This window comes from Podarcis melisellensis (assembly GCF_964234715.1).
Source record: "Podarcis melisellensis genome assembly, chromosome: 2".
Taxonomy (NCBI): domain Eukaryota; kingdom Metazoa; phylum Chordata; class Lepidosauria; order Squamata; family Lacertidae; genus Podarcis; species Podarcis melisellensis.
Window position 1 is genome coordinate 114,667,540 of NC_138529.1, and position 18,872 is coordinate 114,686,411.

Below are 18,872 nucleotides of genomic sequence, written 5' to 3' on the forward strand. Positions count from 1 at the left end.
AACTGGGGGGGGGGGGCAGCCCCTTCATTTAATTTTTTTGAGGTGGCCCTCACGGCCCTGCATAGATTGTGCCCCTGTTCCTTTTTCCTTTCTAGAGAGGAGTGCTGGGGTGGCCATGACAGGAAGTGTCTCTTGCATAAAATGGCAGAGTGTTTAAGAAGCCAACAGCTATATCTTTAAAAAGATGACAATACTTTTTTTTTAATCGATGAGAAGTCTTGACATTCCAAAACATAAGGGAGAGTTGTCCTTTTGGGCTTTCTGACTAAGTTGAACTGGGCACAAATATAAGCAAGGAGACACCTGGCTTACTAGCAGTACATGTGAAAAGAATCTAGGGGTCTTGGTAGACCACAAGCTTAACATGAGTCAACTGTGACGCAGCAGCGAAAAAAGCTAATGTTATTCTGAGCTGCATCAACAGAGATACAGTGTTCAGATCAGAAGTCATTGTCCCACTCTGTTCTGGAGTACTATGTCCAGTTCTGGGTACCACAGTTTAAGAAGCATGTTGGCAAGCTGGAACGTGTCCAGAGGAGGGAAACCAAGATGATCAAGGGTCTGGAACCCAAGCCTTATGAGGAGCGGTTGAGGGAGCTGGGGATGTTTAGCATGGAAAAGGAGATATTGCTTGGAAGATGGAACAAGCTTGTTTCTCCAACCCTGGAGGTTGGCATCCAAACCAGGGGCTTCAAGTTGCAAGAAAGGTGATTCCAACTAAACATCAGGAAGAACTTTCTGACGGTAAGGGCTGTTGGACAGTGGAGTGGTCTCCCTCAGGAGGTGGCGGACTCTCCTTCCTTGGAGGTTTATAAGCAGAGGTTGGAGGGCCATCTGTCATGGATGCTTTAGCTGAGATTCCTGTTTTGCAGGGGGTTGGACTAGATGACCCTGCGAGTTTTGGGTCCCCTTTCTTGTGGACTATAAAATATTGTAAACCACCTGTGAGCCTTGGATGAAGGGCACTCTACAAATACAAATAAATAAGTTGGAAGGGACCCCCAAGGGTCATCTAGTCCAACCCCCTGCAATGCAGGAAACTCTATGAAAAGCAAAATGGCTATTCCACCTTTGCATTACCTAAGGTCTCAGAGCGGGTTACAACTACTAAACAAAACAACTTTTACATATTCGTGTGGATGTTGTAGGTTGCTTTCATTCGTGTTTAATATCAATTTTTCAAATCTTTGCTTTTGCAAGCCGGTTTGAGTTCGATCCATCGGGGCGGGGGGAGAGGGGCAATGTAATCATAATTAAACAAGAACTAATTGCTCAAAAAAAATTGCTTAAAAAGTAGAGACATCACTTTGCCAACAAAGGTCCGTATAGTAAAAGCTATGGTTTTCCCAGTAGTGATGTATGGAAGTGAGAGCTGGACCATAAAGAAGGCAGATCGCCGAAGAATTGATGCTTTTGAATTATGGTGCTGGAGGAGACTCTTGAGAGTCCCATGGACTGCAAGAAGAACAAACCGATCCATTCTGAAGGAAATCAGGCCTGAGTGCTCACTGGAAGGACAGATCATGAAGCTGAGGCTCCAATACTTTGGCCACCTCATGAGAAGAGAGGACTCCCTGGAAAAGACCCTGATGTTGGGAAAGATGGAGGGCACAAGGAGAAGGGGACGACAGAGGACGAGATGGTTGGATAGTGTCTTCGAAGCTACAAACATGAGTCTGACCAAACTGTGGGAGGCAGTGGAAGACAGGAGGGCCTGGCGTGCTCTGGTCCATGGGGTCACGAAGAGTCGGACACGACTAAACGACTAAACAACAACAACAACAACAATTGCTCAAATTATTTTGGGTGGGTGGAGGAGCCATGAGCAGCTCCTTCCAGTCGGGGGCAGCATTGCTCGCGTGCAGGAATCTCGGCTCCCTCTCTGCAAGCGCCGCCATTGGACCATGAGGAGGTAGAGGAGGAAGAGAAAGAAGGCGACCGGCAACGAGACGACCTCGCAGCCGCCCTCCTCTCTCCTTTCCCCGCCGGAAAATCCCGGGGAGCCGCGCTTCCCTCCCCTCTAAAAAGGTGAGTCTCACTTGCTGTCCAAACTCCCCTCCGCCTCCTTCCCTTTTATTGCATTTGATCATCATCATTTAATTGCATTCCATCATCATCATCATCATCTGCAGACCAACTTCAATCCCTCCTTTGCACACAGGGAACAAACAGAAACTGGGGGAGCCGTGGGTTCAAATGAGGACAAGGGGGCTTGGCTTTATGTACAATATTTGAACATATCGTTAAAAAATAAAAATACTGCTGCGCCTGCCGGTGATCATCTTTTAGGAGCAGCCTGCGGGTTAATGAGCACCCGGTGCTTCAAAATGATGCTCTTTTATAAAACAACAATTCCGTGCTGTGAAAAGGCTTCCCCTGTTTCCCTGAAGGTGCAGCTGGAGTTAAAATGTATTTTTGGTTGTGGGTAAGGAAGCCTGGAGGGGTGGTATCTCTTGTGCTTTTAAGAGGGAGACCCGCTCACTCCTTTCCTTGTTATTGAATGGCTAATAATAATAATAATAATAATAATTTATATCCCGCCCTCCCCTGCCAAAGCTGAACTCAGAGTGGCTAACAACAGTAAAAATAGCACAATTTACATAAAATCACAGTCAATTAATTAAAATACATTCTCAAATCAATTCAGAATGAAATTAATAGCAACCATTGGGCTAGAGTTCTATGAGGATAAGGGCTATCGGGGCGAAGAGCCAGGAGGGAGATGTTTGTTTGTTTAGCCGAAGCCGTTACAAAAGATAAAACACAGAATACAGAATAGAAACGGAATAAAATATATTACGCAGTTAAAATGATTATTAAAAGCAGACACTCTGTGAGATGACAGTTTGCTCCCCTCAAGAACTTCATCCCCACAAACTTTTCTTCTCAAAATTGCCGCTCGAAAGGCAAAACCGGCCACTTTTCCCAGAAGTGTAGGGGGACCTGCCGCCTTATAAAAAGTTAATCAAATACCCATTTGATCTCCCAACTGGGAGATTTAAATCTTTGAACAAGGCTTCTCTTAATGTCTGTGTAGATTGGGCAAACCAGGAAGCAGTGGGGCATATTAACAACAACAACAACAACAATAATAATACTTGCCTCCACATGGGCAAGTGGATCCCATGTTTAAGGGATCTGGCAATAGCATCCTTCAACTCTGACAAAGCGCACAGACGGGAGCCACAGAGCCATAAAGGCAATTCTCCATTTGCTGCTAGTGGTGCTGGTCACATAAGTGAGGGCGAGGCGTCTGAATGGGTAGCTTGGCATACCAAGGGGCAAATTTTGGACAGACAAGCTTAGACGTGCGGCCAGAACAAAAATAATGCTTCAAAACGGAAGATTTCATGAGGCAAGATGCCGCCTCAAAGTCTAAGGAACTCAGAATTGTCCAAAGAAAGGCCGCAATTCTCAGTAACTTGTAGCATTTCCTGATTCCAAGATGGCGTTGCTCCGGTGTTAAGATTCAGCACGTCCTTGAAATCTGAAAGTATTAAAATGGGCCCTATCCCCCTTTTTAATTTTAGCCAGGACCTAAGGGCAAGGATATGCACTTGTTTGAAAAACTGGAGTGGAGCCTCCAACAAAACAGCATAGGCATCCTGGACTTCGCCTCCAAGGCCTACCTGTGGGTGCTGAGGGATTGAACCTGGGATCATCCTGGGTAGCTCAGTTAGAGCGCGGTGCTGATAATGCCAAGGTCACAGGTTCGATCCTTGTATGGGAGAGCTGCATATTCCTGCATTGCAGGAGGTTGGACTAGAATGAGCCAACTCTATGATTTCTGTGATTTCTGCTTGCAAAGTGATTCCTCTAACACTGAGCGACGGCTGTTCCCCCGAGCAGAGGCCTCTTGACCAGAATTCTGCTCTTTCTCATCTTCTTTTAAAAGTTTTATTTATATTCAAAGGTGATGCAACACTCAAATCAATGAGTGTGTGGGTTTTTTTAATAAAAAAATGGGGAGAGGTTTGAACCCTGCGGTCCTCGGGCCCATTTCATGAATCCAATAGTATCATCACCTTGGATGTTTGTAACAGCCATCATTTGTCAATGGTAAATATTTTCATCTTTCTTTTCTTTTTTTAAATACATTTTTATTAATTTTAACATATAAATTATAAATCATACCGCACAGTTTATTACAAATATAATCTTATTGGACTTCCATCAGCACCACTGATGATCCTCCGTCTTAACCACTTCTTATGCATTTCTTAACTTTATATTGTGTTTACATCTCTTAACATATCATCACCCCTTCTCCATTTTTACAATACCTCCAATAATACTCCTCACAGAACTTCTTGCAAACCTACAAACGTCGTCTGGTCATCACAAATACTTTTCAAATAGATCGTAAATTTACTCCAGTCTTGGGTAAATTTCTGGTCCCACCGGTTTCGGATCCTTCTTGTTAATTTGTCTAATATTTTCATCTTTCAGGTGCCACGTGGGGTCAGAAACCAACAAGCCATCAACAAGGCATAGTTAAAGAAAACAACCACCAACAGACCTTTCTTAAGAAGTCCCTATTTTTACTGCTGCTTATGGAGGATAATCTATGTCAACTTGATTTCTAAACGAAATAAAATTTTGCCAGACAATGTGAAAAGGCACCAGCAGTCTGCCTGCGACCCTTATTGGTCTTATTTGGTATGTCGATTTTTTGCTGCAAATTCATTTTTTTACATCGGGTCTTTTGTTATACACCCTAAGGTCAGCATCAAGCGATGAGATAATACCCACCAAAAGTTCAGGAAGTCTCTTGTGAGAAGAGAAATTTGAGTGTGGTGGGGAAAGAGGCTTCTACTGGGATTAGTCTGCCAACAAGCCCACTCCTCCACCTCCTGATTCCAGATTCAGGGCTTCGCAGACTGGGTGGGAAAATGGAGCCTCAAATTGTGAGCCCAGAACGAGAAGGAGGGCTGGGAGGGCATAACAAGCCCTCCAGTGTGGCTCAATCAGACTGTGTGAGGGAGCAGCCAGGATGGAGAGCATCCCTGGAGACCAAGCAGGAGCCCTGCAACGGGATGCAACAGTGTTGGGAGGCCCAATGGCAGGAGTTCCTGACAACACTGCAGTCTCCTCACATAACGGAGAACCCATTGTCACTGGAGGCCGCCCCATGGGACGATGCCAAGGCCTTCCTGGCCTCCTTTGAGCAAGTGGCCAGAGCTTGCCAGTGGCCTAGGGAAGAATGGGCAGCCCGGCTCCTGCCTGCTCTGAGCGAGGATGCCAAACAGGCCTTCGTCGCCCTGGAAGCCGGAGACAGGAAGGACTATGGGAAGGTGAAGGCGGCCATCTTGCGAGGCGACGCTATCAAGATGGAGGTGCAGCGCCAGCACTTCAGGAAGTTCCGCTACCAGCAGGTGGAAGACCCCCGGAGGATCCACCTGCAGCTGCAGGAGCTCTGCCACCAGTGGCTAAAGCCAGAGAGACGCAGCAAGGAGCAGATCCTGGAGCTGCTGGTCCTGGAGCAGTTCCTGGCCAGCCTCCCGCCTGAGCTGCAGAGCTGGATCCGAGCAGGAGGACCGGAGTCGTGTTCGCAGGCGGTGGCCCTGGCAGAGGAGTTCCTGGTGGCCAGCCAGCAAGACTTGGCCGAGGCTGCAGAGTGGCAGGTGAGGGTTTGAGGTTTAATTTCCAGAATCTTGAAGAGGATAATGCTACCTTTCCCAAGTAGTTTCCTTCCAGATGTTTCAAACTACAACTCACATGATCCCTGAGCCTGAGAGGTGTTTCTGTTTTCAACCACCTGGAAAGCAGCAGGTTGGGGAAGTCTAGGATATGGGAATAAAATATGGACGAGGTTGTTGCCATCATCCAGGGTGCTCAGCATTGCCACCCATTTAAACACTGTGACACCACTTTCAACACTCATGGCTTTCCCCAAATAATTATGGGAGCTGTAGTTCATCAAGGGTGCTGAGAGTTGTTCCCCTCACTCCGCTACAATTCTCAAAGTGGTTTCCCAGTCAGTTAACCCTGGGAATTGTAGGTCAGAGGGGAATAGGGGCCTCCTTACAGCTCTCAGCATACTTAACATACTACAGTTCCCAGAATTCTTTGGGAAAAGCCATGACTGATTAAAGCAGTGTCACACCACTTTAACATACAGTGGTACCTCAGGTTAAGAACTTAATTCATTTTGGAGGTCTGTTCTTAACCTGAAACTGTTCTTAACCTGAAGCACCACTTTAGTTAATGGGGCCTCCCGCTGCTGCTGCGCCGCCACTGCACGATTTTTGTTCTCATCCTGAAGCAAAGTTCTTAACCCAAGGTAATATTTCTGGGTTAGCGGAGTCTGTAACCTGAAGCGTATGTAACCCGAGGTACCACTCTTTAGTGTGAATGTGGCCGTAGAGCTGTTGTCTAATTCAAGGAGATAACTCTTAGTAAAATATTAGTAGCCCTATTGGGAACACACACACAGAGGGTTGTCAGCTAACCAGCTCTGCCCTGCTTTTGTGCCTTTAAGCAGCTGCTTGAATGCAGAGATAGGTGTAACCCTTCACTGCACAGCGCAGAGGGAGAAAAGCAGCAATTGCCTGCCAGTGTCAGTGAAATCAAACTGCTGCTAAGCCCAGGAACAGAGGCTGATGGAAAAGATGGCAACCCTGCTTTTCAGAGGCTTGAAATGACAGCAAAAGCCCAATGTCATCTCTTTTAGATGCCTTTTTGTTTTGCAAATGTTAAGGGTTAAAGCAATCCACCAGTCCTGACTTAAACACATGAAAGAGATACCCAAACAAGGTGGATGAGTAGAAGAGATAAGTTCAAATGTAGAAAGCGCAGCTTCTACGTTTACGAGCATCTTCAAGTCCTATGGATAAGGGTATCTTTAAATTCTTCACCAATCGGATCGTCTTTTTTTCAGAAGCCACTGCAGGAGGGTTCCCTGGGGGCTGAGGAAACAGAGGAGCAAAGCAGTAGCGACGGTCTCTGTTTGCTGGGTAAGGCTTCCACTTTGGCATGAAGGCCCTTACACAGAGTTTGCCCCACAGAAGCATCTGCAGAAGGAGCTGCAAATTCAGAAAAGTGGGATGTGCCACCTGAGAGTTGACAGAAGGAAAGTTAAAGTTTTGGAGGCCCTGTGTTTGAAAGAAGCAACGCCAGCACCCACCCGATAACTGCCTTCGGCAGGAGGGTTTCCACTTCAGTCCCCCAAAATGTCAGAAATCTGCTCAGCAGGGCTTGCAGTGTGGCTGCTGCTGTTCTATGGAACAGCATTCCTGTCACTGTCTGCACTGCCTGGAAACAGCAGGAGATGTTTTTGTTCCAACAAGCTGCCCCAGATGGGTAAATTTCCCTCTGCTATTAGCGTCCATTTTGCATCGTTCTTATTTTTTTTTTTAAAAAAATAATATTTATTGAAGTTTCAAAGGTTACAAAAACAAGACATCACATCACAATAAAAAATAAAAGAAAAAAAGAAAAAACAGGAAAAGAAGAAAAAACAGAAAAATGGAAACAATTAAAAAAGAAATCAAACCTTCCATAACTTATTTTTCATTTACTTGTTTCTTTGACCTCCTCACACCTCCCTTTTTTGTATTCTAGTTCAGTTAGCTACTTCAGCAAATCCTTTTCTTCTTTGTTTTTGTCCTATTAATTTATCTTAATATAATGTAACTTAACATTCTCACCAATTGACAATCTATTTTTACTTAGTCCTTTATAACATATCTGCTAAAACCACATAACTTCATTCCAACATCCTTCTAACATTCCTTAATTTTGCAATGTTTCTGTAAGTAAACTTTAAATTTCTTCCAATCTTCTTCCACCGACTGTTCTCCCTGGTCTCGGATTCTGCCAGTCATTTCCGCCAGTTCCACATTTTGCATCGTTCTTAAACCCGTCTTCAGTTTGTTTTGTGTTCTATTTTTTGGGCTGTCCTTCTGGTGTATTTGTAAATCCCATTGAAACATAAATGAAAGGCAATGAAATGATGATGATGATGAAATAATCTCCCTTCTGTCCTTTGCAGGCAGTGGAAGCCAAGGTCCAAGGGATCACAGCAACTTGCTTCCTCCTGAAAAACCGGAAATGGCCATGTCGGGTCAGGCTAAGGTATGTTCACTTTTAAGGAGCAAGACCTAGGTTGTCTATTTCTCAGTCATTTAAACTATTTAATTTATGTATACGCAGGTTACTTGCCAGAATGACTTCTAAGTGATTTATTAGTGTAAAACCATCCCTAAGAATATAGCCACACATCATTATGTTTTCCCTCTCTGTCAAATCCTAAATTGTGACGCACCTCTGGATAGGGACCCCTTGCCAGGTCCGTGCATATTGATGTCGCCCTATAAGCAATCTTGTCCCTCTCTCATTCTCAGGGACCAATGAATCTCGAGGAAACTTCACACATGGACCAGACCACCCCAGCCCAGCCAGGCCTGAGGACCATGTTTTGGCAAGTCATGCAGGAAGACGATAGAGATACAGAATCTTTGGGTAAGTGTCTGCTCCATTAAAGCCCTGATATATTGATTTTTTGCATGACGGGTCCAAACATACAATTCAATACAAACCACAATATTTGTTGGTTTCTAAAAAGACTCGGGCAGCACTTTTGTTAGACTGTTTTGAGTTCAAATTGCTTTTCTTATCAATAGTTCATTTTTGTTGTCAATTGTTTTTTTAGAAAGCCAAATTTTTCTGTCTCTCTCTCTCAAACTTAAGAGGGACTCTTGATTCCTAAACCTGACCCTGCCTCTCACCATGAAAAAGAAGAGGAGATCTTTGTCCAGTTTCCTGTGGAAAATGAAGGATTTCCAAGTCAAGATTCAGGTAAGGGGATAGAGAACCCAAAATGGCAACTCTTGTAACACACAAAAATTCCTGTGTTTTAATGCTGCCTTTCTGCCAAAGTGCTCTTGGTGGTGTAAATGGATTGTCGCCCACTCCTTTCTTAATCCACAAGGTAGGTTAGGGGTGAGGGGTGCTGTTTGGGACAAGATCGCCCTTGCAAGTCTCATGGCTGAATTGGGTTTGAACTTGGGTCTTCCTCAGTCTTAGTCAGATGCTCTAACTGCTACACCACACTGCCTCTGAAGAACTCTGGGGTTCCCCTTAGAGGACAGGAGAACATCCTTGCCTCTGTCTTCCCTCTCCCAGGATGGTTTCCCCAGAGATTTTTCTAATGTTCTCAGGCTTAGCAGAAGCAGCAGAAAGTATTTGGCTAAAAATCTGAAGAGGTATTTTTTGTTTTTGTTTTTTGTTTCCATGCAGTTTTGCAAAAAGTGATGTAGTTTTATTTTTAAACAGAAGTCTCTTATTTGTGAATGCAAAAATAAGCTGGAATGTGTATGGATGATGCTTGATGAAATCTCAGAGCGTAGGACGTTGTCTGCCTTTATAAGAGCCACATGGTTCTTAATGGGCATCAGGCCTCTCCTGGATCTGCTCTCTGAAAATGAACATGGGGTCCTCTGGCTACAATGCACATGCTCCATTGCTGAGGTCTAAACTTCATTTTACAGTAGGAGTGGGGAAGTTCAGGTCTGGGGGTGGAAAATGGCCCTTGAGACCTTTCACTGTGGCCCTCAAGACTCTTCCCAGGCCATAACTTGCTTCACACCCTTCTTGAGCATTTTTGCAGAGCTGAAATGCATTATTGCTTCCTTGGCCAGAGGATGGAGAGTGTGTGTGCGCGAGCAAGTTTTTGTGTGGCCTGTGTGGTATTCCTTAGTGCCTATGGCCGGGGTGGGGAGCCCCTCAGTCATGCCTTTCTGTCCAGCTTTCCCCAAGCCATACATCCTAATGGCTCTGTTTGATGCCCTCCGCAAGTGGTGTTTGTCTGAGCTGGAATGTGACCTTGAACATTTGCTTCTTGCCCTGCCCACCGCTGGCATGTAGTCCCTGGAAAGTTGCCCAGAAGGGAGTGTGGCCCTCTAGCTGAAAAAAGATTTCCCACCCCTGTTTTACATTAAAGAGCTGTGTGTCTTTTGCCAAACACAGGTATAAATGTTTTCTTCATACGTGTTCTTACTATGCCTGTATTTCCCCTTAACATTTGTTCTACGGCTTGCTCCTGTTTATGCTCTGCCACTGTCTCTGAGTCCCGTTTTATGCCTCTGGCACCTGTATTGTTTTGGCGTCACAGTTTATCCCACTGTGCTTCCCTGCACCACACCTCCCCTCCCGTCCTGCGTCGCTCTCATAAATCCTGGTTTCTACATAATTGCGCCGTACTCAAATAGGGTGGGTGGCACTGTGGTCTAAACCAGTGACCCTCTTGGCCTTGCCGATTGGAAGGTTGGCGGTTCGAATCCCCACAATGGGGTGAGCTCCCATTCCTCTGTCCAGCTCCTGTCAACCTAGCATTTCGAAAGCACACTAGTGCAAGTAGATAAATAGGTACTGCTGCGGTGGGAAGGTAAACAGTGTTTCCATGCACTCTGGCTTCCATCACGGTGTTCTGTTGTGCCAGAAGCGGCTTAGTCATGCTGGCTACATGATCCGGAAAGTTGTCTGTTGTGGACAAATGCCGGCTCCCTCGGCCTGAAAGCGAGATGAGCACTATAACACCATAGTTGCCTTTGACTGGACTTAACCATTCGGGGGTCCTTTACCTTTAACTGTTGTTGTTCGTGTTCACTGTTTCCCCAACTTAGGGATAGATGGGGAAATCCGTGCCTTTATTGAGAACTGGGGGTGACTATTTTCAAACAACTGGACTGTCTCCCAGTTGCTATGGATCTCGGATGAGACAAGGACCCGTGACTACGAGAGGAATTGGCTACGGTTTTGGCGAGAGGCAGGGCATCTGTGGAAGGGTGACTAGGCCTTCCTGGAAGGGAACAGCCACCAGGGAGTAGCAGACGCGGCTCTTTTTCGAATGGCTGAGCCAGTTCCTGCACGAAGAGGAGGTTAAGGGGTGATATGATAGCCATGTTCAAATATATAAAAGGATGTCACATGGAGGAGGGAGAAAGGTTGTTTTCTGCTGCTCTGGAGAAGCGGACACGGAGCAATGGATCCAAACTACAAGAAAGAAGATTCCACCTAAACATTAGGAAGAACTTCCTGACAGTAAGAGCTGTTCGACAGTGGAATTTGCTCCCAAGGAGTGTGGTGGAGTCTCCTTCTTTGGAGGTCTTTAAGCAGAGGCTTGACAACCATATGTCAGGAGTGCTCTGATGGTGTTTCCTGCTTGGCAGGGAATTGGACTCAATGGCCCTTGTGGTCTCTTCCAACTCTATGATTCTATGATTCTACGTCATGCAGGACCTGGCAGTGCCACGTTACCGACATCATTGACCACTGGCAGAAAAGGATGAGCCAATAAAGCGAGATGAGCGGTGCAAACCCAGAGTCTGTTATGACTGGACCTAATGGTCAGGGGTCCCTTTACCTTGACCTTGACCTTTATACCAAACCCTCCAATAGAAAAAGTGTAAAAGCTTTTTTCAAAAGGCTTAATAAATAATAAATCAAAACCTTTGCTTCCTATTATTTTGCCTGGTTGTCTTGTGTTGTGATGAGGACTGTGGGCAGGTTTCTTTGGCATCGATTGGCCTTGTTGTATGGCTTGAGGTGCCTTTTTTGTTGTTGTTGAGGGGAACTAGAACAGGGACAGAATTCTTCTCTCTTTTCTCTCCAGGAGACAGGAAGGGAAGAAACATCAAGAGAGAGGATTCTCAACAGAGAGAGACGGTCTTAGAGAGAACACGTAGGACACCTGTGCTGAATAGATATTATATAGACCTGGGGTCACACGTCATGCTAAGCCAAGCTGTGGTTTGCACGAATGAATGAGTGTGCTGGTTCCCAGGGAGGTCCTTTTGCTCTTTTTGCCTTGCCGAGTCAAGCCATGGCTTGGCTCAGCATGTTGAAAGCTGTCCACTGGGAAAGCTGGTCTTGTGGGTGGTCATTGGCAGAGTCTCAACTGGTCTCAGCTGCTTTCTATACTTCAGTGCGCTTGAGAAATGGCCTTTTCCAAAATGCGTTCAGTTCACAATAAATACCATTTTGTAGCATTTTGTCATCCTTTTTTTTTTTTTTTTTTTTGCCTGCTAGAAGGCTGAAAAAAAAGCCCTGGTACTGCCTGGTTGGATCTCAACTGGGTTTTTCCCACTTGAGGCCAGATTTGATCCCTTATGGCACCCGGAGTGTATAATATTCTGCACTGGGGAATGGAGGAACCTGTGACTCTTGAGATGTTGCTCCCCCAAATCCCATCAACCCCAGCCAGTGATCTCACAAACACACACACTGCTTCATTAGTGAATTAATTTTAAGAGCAAGTCAGCGGACTGGTTTCCATTACATTCCAGCAGTTGACCATTGTGTGGCTGTTGCTCTGGAACAACTGGGAGTTAATAATAATAATAATAATAATAATAATTTTTATTATTTATACCCCGCCCATCTGGCTGGGCCTCCCCAGCCCCTCTGGGCGGCTTCCATAGAAACCAAAAATACAGTAAAATATCACACATTAAAAACTTCCCTTAAGGGCTGCCTTAAGATGTCTTCTGAAGATGTCTTCTCGGTAGTTGTTTATCGCTTTGACATCTGCTGGAAGGGCGTTCCACAGGGCGGGTGCCACTACCGAGAAGGCCCTCTGCCTGGTTCCCTGTAACTTGGCTTCTCGCAGTGAGGGAACCGCCAGAAGGCCCTCGGCGCTGGACCTCAGCATCCGGGCAGAATGATGGGGGTGGAGACGCTCCTTCAGGTATACTGGACCGAGGGCATTTAGGGCTTTAAAGGTCAGCACCAACACTTTGAATTGTGCTCGGAAACATACTGGGAGCCAATGTAGGTCTTTCAAGACCGGTGTTATATGGTCTATTGCAAGCCCATGGACAAACCAGCAGGTCCCAGTTTACCTTCTGCCTAGTCTTCCTTTTTTATGACTCTACTGCAACTGACTGATACAGCCACTCCTTTTGGAATTTGCATGGAAAACTAAGAGGACCAACCTGCCGTCCTGTTTTACAAAGCTGCTTTCCCCCAAATTAAAATACAGGTGTTGGACCCCATAATGATAACTAAAGAACCTTGGTTGAAAGAACCATCCTGTGCCCAAGTTGCATGCTGGTGCATTCTCCCTAACAAACCAGGATTTGTAAGATTATTATAACAGTCCGCCTTGTTTACCGAAACTGGCTTGTTGGGGAGAAATGAACTATTATCTCAGGTTTGGAACAATGCTAAGATATCCCCCTCACACAAAGAAAGGCATGAAGGAGGAGGGATCAGGCCTTTGGGAAGGTCCCAGGTTTTCATTCCCCAGGCTGGGCTGGGGAAAGGATTCCTGCCTGAAACCCTGGAGAGACGTTGTAGATAATATTGCTGAAATGTCTATAAAAATCCGGATGTATGGCAACTGTTACCGGAAAAATCCGAGGGCTCCCTTGGACAAAAAGTAAAGACACCAACCAGAGTAAATTGGAGCAAATCAGCAGCCTGTAGGCTTGGCCTTTATTGAACTGTTGCAACAGGGTGCTCCCCTCACTTGCAGGTGAGAGGAAAGACACAGAAAAATGGTGTGCAAGACCTTATAAAAACTTTTGAAATTCCCATCCTCTAGGTCAAGCCCACCCCCAGAAACATCATGCATACATTACAGAAAGGAGGGGTTGAGGGAGGAGTTGTGGTGGTAACCTGAGTGTCCTGTCACCTGGCTGGTTCCTCCTTTCCCCCTCCCCATGAGTCACTTCCAGGAGACAAAGGGGAGTTGGCAGTTTTCTGCCCCCAGAGGGAAGATCTGATTATTGTCCTTTGTTCCAGTCAGTGTTGAATCCACTCCCATATGGAAGTTCTTTGTGATCTTGATGGTCTTCTGTCTAGGACCATCAGGGTTGGCATAGCAACTGGGCAGGGCTCCTGTGTATGTGCTGGTATGCTCAAGGGATTATGGCTGCCCTGTATCAAACCTTCCTCATTTTGTAGTCCTTCCTCCATGGAGTAAAATAAAAGTGGAACAGTGCAAATCCGATGTATGGTTGATTTTCTATGACTTTATAACAGAAGCGTAGCGTATGTAGTGTGTGAGTGTGTGTGAAGTTTGTACAAACTGAATGATGGGGGTGCGGGGTTCCTGCTACACAACCCATGAAGTGTAGATTTTGGCGAATTTCTTGAAAAATAGCTCAAAAACTTCTTTTTTTGAGATTTTGCAAACAACAACAACAACAACCTCAACAACTTTTGTGTCTGGATTTTCACTCTTTGAAATATGGCAACCCTAAATACTGAGGAAGATGGGACAGGGGTCTGATCAAGCACAAGGCAGCTTCCTGCATTCCTCTGTGGTGCCCAAAATGCTTTATTGTGAGAATGCTGCCAATTGGTTGTGAAAGGTAAAGGGACCCCTGACCGTTAGGTCCAGTTGTGGCCGACTCTGGGGTTGCGGCGCTCATCTCGCTTTAGTGGCCGAGGGAGCCGGCGTACAGCTTCCAGGTCATGTGGCCAGCATGACTAAGCCGCTTCTGGCAAACTAGAGCAGCGCACGGAAACGCCGTTTACCTTCCCGCCAGAGCGGTACCTATTTATCTACTTGCGCTGGCGTGCTTTCAAACTGCTAGGTTGGCAAGAGCAGGGACCGAGCAACGGGAGCTCACCCCATCGCGGGGATTCGAACCACCGACCTTCTGATCAGCAAGCCCTAGGCTCTGTAATTTAACCCACAGCGCCACCCGCATCCCTTGCCAATTGCCTGAGCCACGTATTATTTGCAATTCGGAGGAATTTGCTGCTACCTTGCTGAAGAAGTTTGGTTTTCATAATTTCACTGAGAAGTAAAGAGAAGTGTGTCATGTGGCCATAGAAGATGTTGAGAAAGTGCGGTGTTCCTTTAAGGGGAATGGTTTGGGAGTGACACAAAGGTATTTTTGTTTTTTCCTTAATTCCCACTGAGTATTATGAAAAGCAAAAAGAAGTGCACTTTCCTGTTCTTTTCTTCCTTTCCTTTACATTTTGTAGAAGCCGGGTTCTTTTTGTTGTTAACAAGGTTTGTCAGTTCAAATAAAAGAAATTAGTGTTAAAGAAATCAAGCCTCTGAGAACCATTGTTCCTGGTTAAGAAATCCTTAACTGTTGCAATGGAGGCATTAACATCATTTGAGAACACAGCATTTGACATTAAAATATTCAGTTATTAATCCCATTGCTATTGGCCCTCGACAGAAGGACTGTTGTCATCTGTGCTGAAAGACGCTCCTGAAGTTCAGTGCTACAGCATTGTGAAATCTTGCTTTTTTGCACGATTAGTTCTGCTGTTTTTAGTATTTACCGTAAAATCTATTCAAGTTTTGGTCTGCGAGGAATTATGCTGGGCCTTGAAGCCTCACCTCAATTGCTGGAAATCCTGGTCACCTAAAGCCCATTGACTTCTAAATGTAAAGGTATGGTTGTTGTGGGATATGATTATAGATACAGGAAATAAAGAGGAGTTTTAGCAACGACACCCTACTGTGGAGAAGGAAAGAGAAAGAGAAAGCGCAGGAGGGAAGGGTGGCATGAAGTCTAGGAAAGGTGACAAGAACCTAGATTTTAAAAACAAAACAAAAAACAATTCTCTCTGTCTCTTCAGGTGATGAAAAGAGATGTCTGATCAAGGTGAACCCCTCACAGCAGGGAGAGACAGGGACGATAATGAAGTTATCTCTACGGACCATTCCTGGAGCTGGAGCAATTTATGAGCAGAGATGTGAGGGGAAGGAACCAGTGAGGGGAGAAAATGGCTCCAGGGAGCTTTTAGAAGATGCACATAACGAACCCTCCCTTCCACACTCCAGAGCAGAAAATTCCTTCGTTTCCAAATACCAAACAAGGTACCACCACCACAATGTAGGACTTATGGCTTATAATGGAGAAGACCGCTCTAACTATCTGAAGTGGGAGGGAAACACCTGCCAGAAAGCTTTCCGTTCCCAAGACCAGAAAATCCAGACAGGAGAGAAACCTTTCAAGTGCCCTGATTGTGGGAAGTGCTTCAGGCAGAGAGAAAATCTGACGAGACACCAGAGACTGCACACTGGAGAGAAATCGAATGAACGCTCTGAAGGTGGGCTCGCTTTCCGCCCAAGAGAGAATTTACAGAGACTTGTTCGTGCAGGAAAGAGGTGCTATGAATGTCCCGAGTGTGGGAAATGTTTCTCTAATAGAGGGACATTGATCAGGCACGAGAGGATCCATACTGGGGAGCGACCATTTGAATGCCCTCAGTGTGGCCAGTTCTTCAGTCAGAGAGCCCATTTGATGAGGCATCAGAGGATCCACACAGGAGAGAAGCCACACATGTGTCCCCAGTGTGGGAGGAGCTTTTCCCGGAGTGACAGTTTGGTAGACCACCAAAGGAAACATCTCTGCGAGAAACCTTTCAAATGTGCCAAGTGTGAGAAAAGCTTTAGCCAAAGATGCACTCTCGTTAAGCATCAGACGACCCACATAACCGAGGCTGTACTCTGAGAACTCAGTGTTGGGTTGGGAAAAGTTCCAGTAGCAAACTTTGTCATATTAGGAATTGGTTGGCAAACCCACCTGTGCTCTGTGCTAAAGAAATATTACACAGACATTATGGATTGTATCCAACAATTGTGCGGAGTTTCACTCTGACAATGTGACTTCTGTCCCCACATGCCCTCAAAATATGCTCCAACTCTTAGAGACTTGTTTTCTGGCGGGAAATTCCATGACATGTCAGAAACAGTGATCATAAATACCTATGAAAGAAGGCGAGTTTACACCATGTGATGTAGGGGAGAATCTCCAGCAACAGCTCACACCCTCCCCCCCCCAAAAAACCTGAAGACAATAGAGAATTAATTCTGGAGTGAAACCTCACAGAAGCCCCTAGTGTGTGAAAAACCACTCTTGGATAGTGTTTAACTGATACATACCATGTGAACAGTGTTAGAAACTGGGATACAAAAGCTAGGAGCCAAACTGGCTCCTGGGACCTGAGTTGTGGGTGCAAAAACAAAATGTCTAGTCGCCATTTGGGGGGGGGGGTTGGCAACACTTTTTATTTCTTATTTTGATAAGCATGAACTAATACACAATTCACATAAGTGACACATTGTTAATATCACATTTTTGTGCAGAAATTGTTAATATGTGTTTAATTTGGCATTTACAATAAAAATATTGATACCATACTTCAGTTTTCAAAACACTCTACTCTTTGTTGTTAAACTCCTAAACATATTGTCTATCCTTAACATATACTTTGACATACCTTTCAGTAATCCTTGAGTGTTGTTGTTGTTGTTGTTTAGTCGTGTCCGACTCTTCGTGACCCCCTGGACCAGAGCATGCCAGGCACTCCTGTCTTCCACTGCCTCCCGCAGTTTGGTCAAAATCATGCTGGTAGCTTCGAGAACACTGTCCAACCATCTCGTCCTCTGTCGTCCCCTTCTCCTTGTGCCCTCCATCTTTCCCAACCTCAGGGTCTTTTCCAGGGAGTCTTCTCTTCTCATGAGGTAGCCAAAGTATTGGAGCCTCAGCTTCAGGATCTGTCTTTTCCAGTGAGCACTCAGGGCTGATTTCCTTCAGAGTGGATAGGTTTGATCTTCTTGCAGTCCATGGGACTCTCAAGAGTCTCCTCCAGCACCATAATTCAAAAGCATCAATTCTTCATCGATCAGCCTTCTTTATGGTCCAGCTCTCACTTCCATACATCACTACTGGGAAAACCATACCTTTAACTATACGGACCTTTGTTGGCAAGGTGATGTCTCTGCATCTTAAAAAGCAAAGACATCACCTTGCCAACAAAGGTCTGTATAGTTAAAGCTATGGTTTTAGCCAGGTGCAAAAAAAATGGCACCCAGACCTTTTGAGGAGCTCGCAAATGTGCAAAATGTGCCAGGCGCCCTGCTAATTACAAACCCTGCATGTGAAAGGTCACATTCATAAGACGTGAAGCATCAATTAATGCATTGTGTGGAGAGTGGCTGGAAAGGAGGTTGCAGGAGGCTCTCAGATCATTGGTCAACCATCAGAGAAGCCATGTGTGGCATTCCAGCAGGCACTGAAAAGCGTACAGCGAAGGCACCTGCCTGATGTCAGTAGGCAGCGAGCTCCAAAATGTAGGTGCTGCTACAATAAAAAGCTGACTTTGTACAAATGCAGAATGAGTATTATGTGACACCTGTTAGCAAGGCCAGTTCCACTGATCAAAGTGCTCAATGGGATATATAAGGACTGAATTCCTTACATATATAAGGGATAAGGCAAGTAAACTGGTCCCAAGCCATTCAATGCTTAACAAAGAACCATAACCATCCTCAAAATTAAAATTTGAACCACCTTGCAGGCTCCCACATGGAGGGGAAGAGGGGGGAAGTGGCAGGTCAATGGTTCTGTGCCACAAGCAAAAATAGGTACATTGCCTTGGTTTTTCCTTCTCTGTCCAGGTTCCACCAAAATTTAAGGCAATTTTGGTTACTGTCCTTGCTGCAGAATTTTTTGCTTTTCACGCTTCAGTGTGACATATACATGGGGCCCTGGATGTATGGAGAGGGGTACTAAAATAATGGGGACAATAAATAAATATGGAGTTTAGCAGAAACAATCTGAATCAGCTTGAGGAAAGAAGGGAAAGCCAGTGAGATGAAGGCTATACAAATCTAGTAACTGGAGAAAATATGATCAGAGTGTGGACCAGGTTCCCCTCTCTACCTCGTCAGGTGATAAGAAGAGACATCAGCTCAAGATGGAAAACTCTCAACAGGGAGCAGGGGAACGGAGAAGACTCAAAGAAAGGACAGTAGCAGCTGTGTTTCTGCAGAATTCAGTTTTCCACTTTGTAGCTCAACTACCACTCATAACAGGCATCTGGTTGGTCATTATGAGAAGATGATGTTGATGATGATAAATTATTTATACCCTGCCCATCTGGCTGGGTTTTGC

The 18,872-nt window shown here is 45.3% G+C and overlaps 1 protein-coding gene across 1 annotated transcript; it reads left to right on the forward strand.

Annotated features, from left to right (window-relative positions):
- Positions 1–1,951: 1,951 nt before the first annotated feature.
- On the forward strand, positions 1,952–17,116 carry LOC309364553 (zinc finger protein 496-like). Its single transcript, XM_081902121.1, has 7 exons — positions 1,952–2,028; positions 4,450–5,624; positions 6,881–6,956; positions 7,994–8,076; positions 8,346–8,463; positions 8,692–8,799; positions 15,550–17,116. The coding sequence occupies exons 2-7, from the start codon at positions 4,893–4,895 to the stop codon at positions 16,425–16,427; spliced, it is 1,995 nt and encodes a 664-aa protein (XP_081758247.1). The 5' UTR covers positions 1,952–2,028; positions 4,450–4,892; the 3' UTR covers positions 16,428–17,116.
- The last annotated feature ends 1,756 nt before the right edge of the window (positions 17,117–18,872 follow it).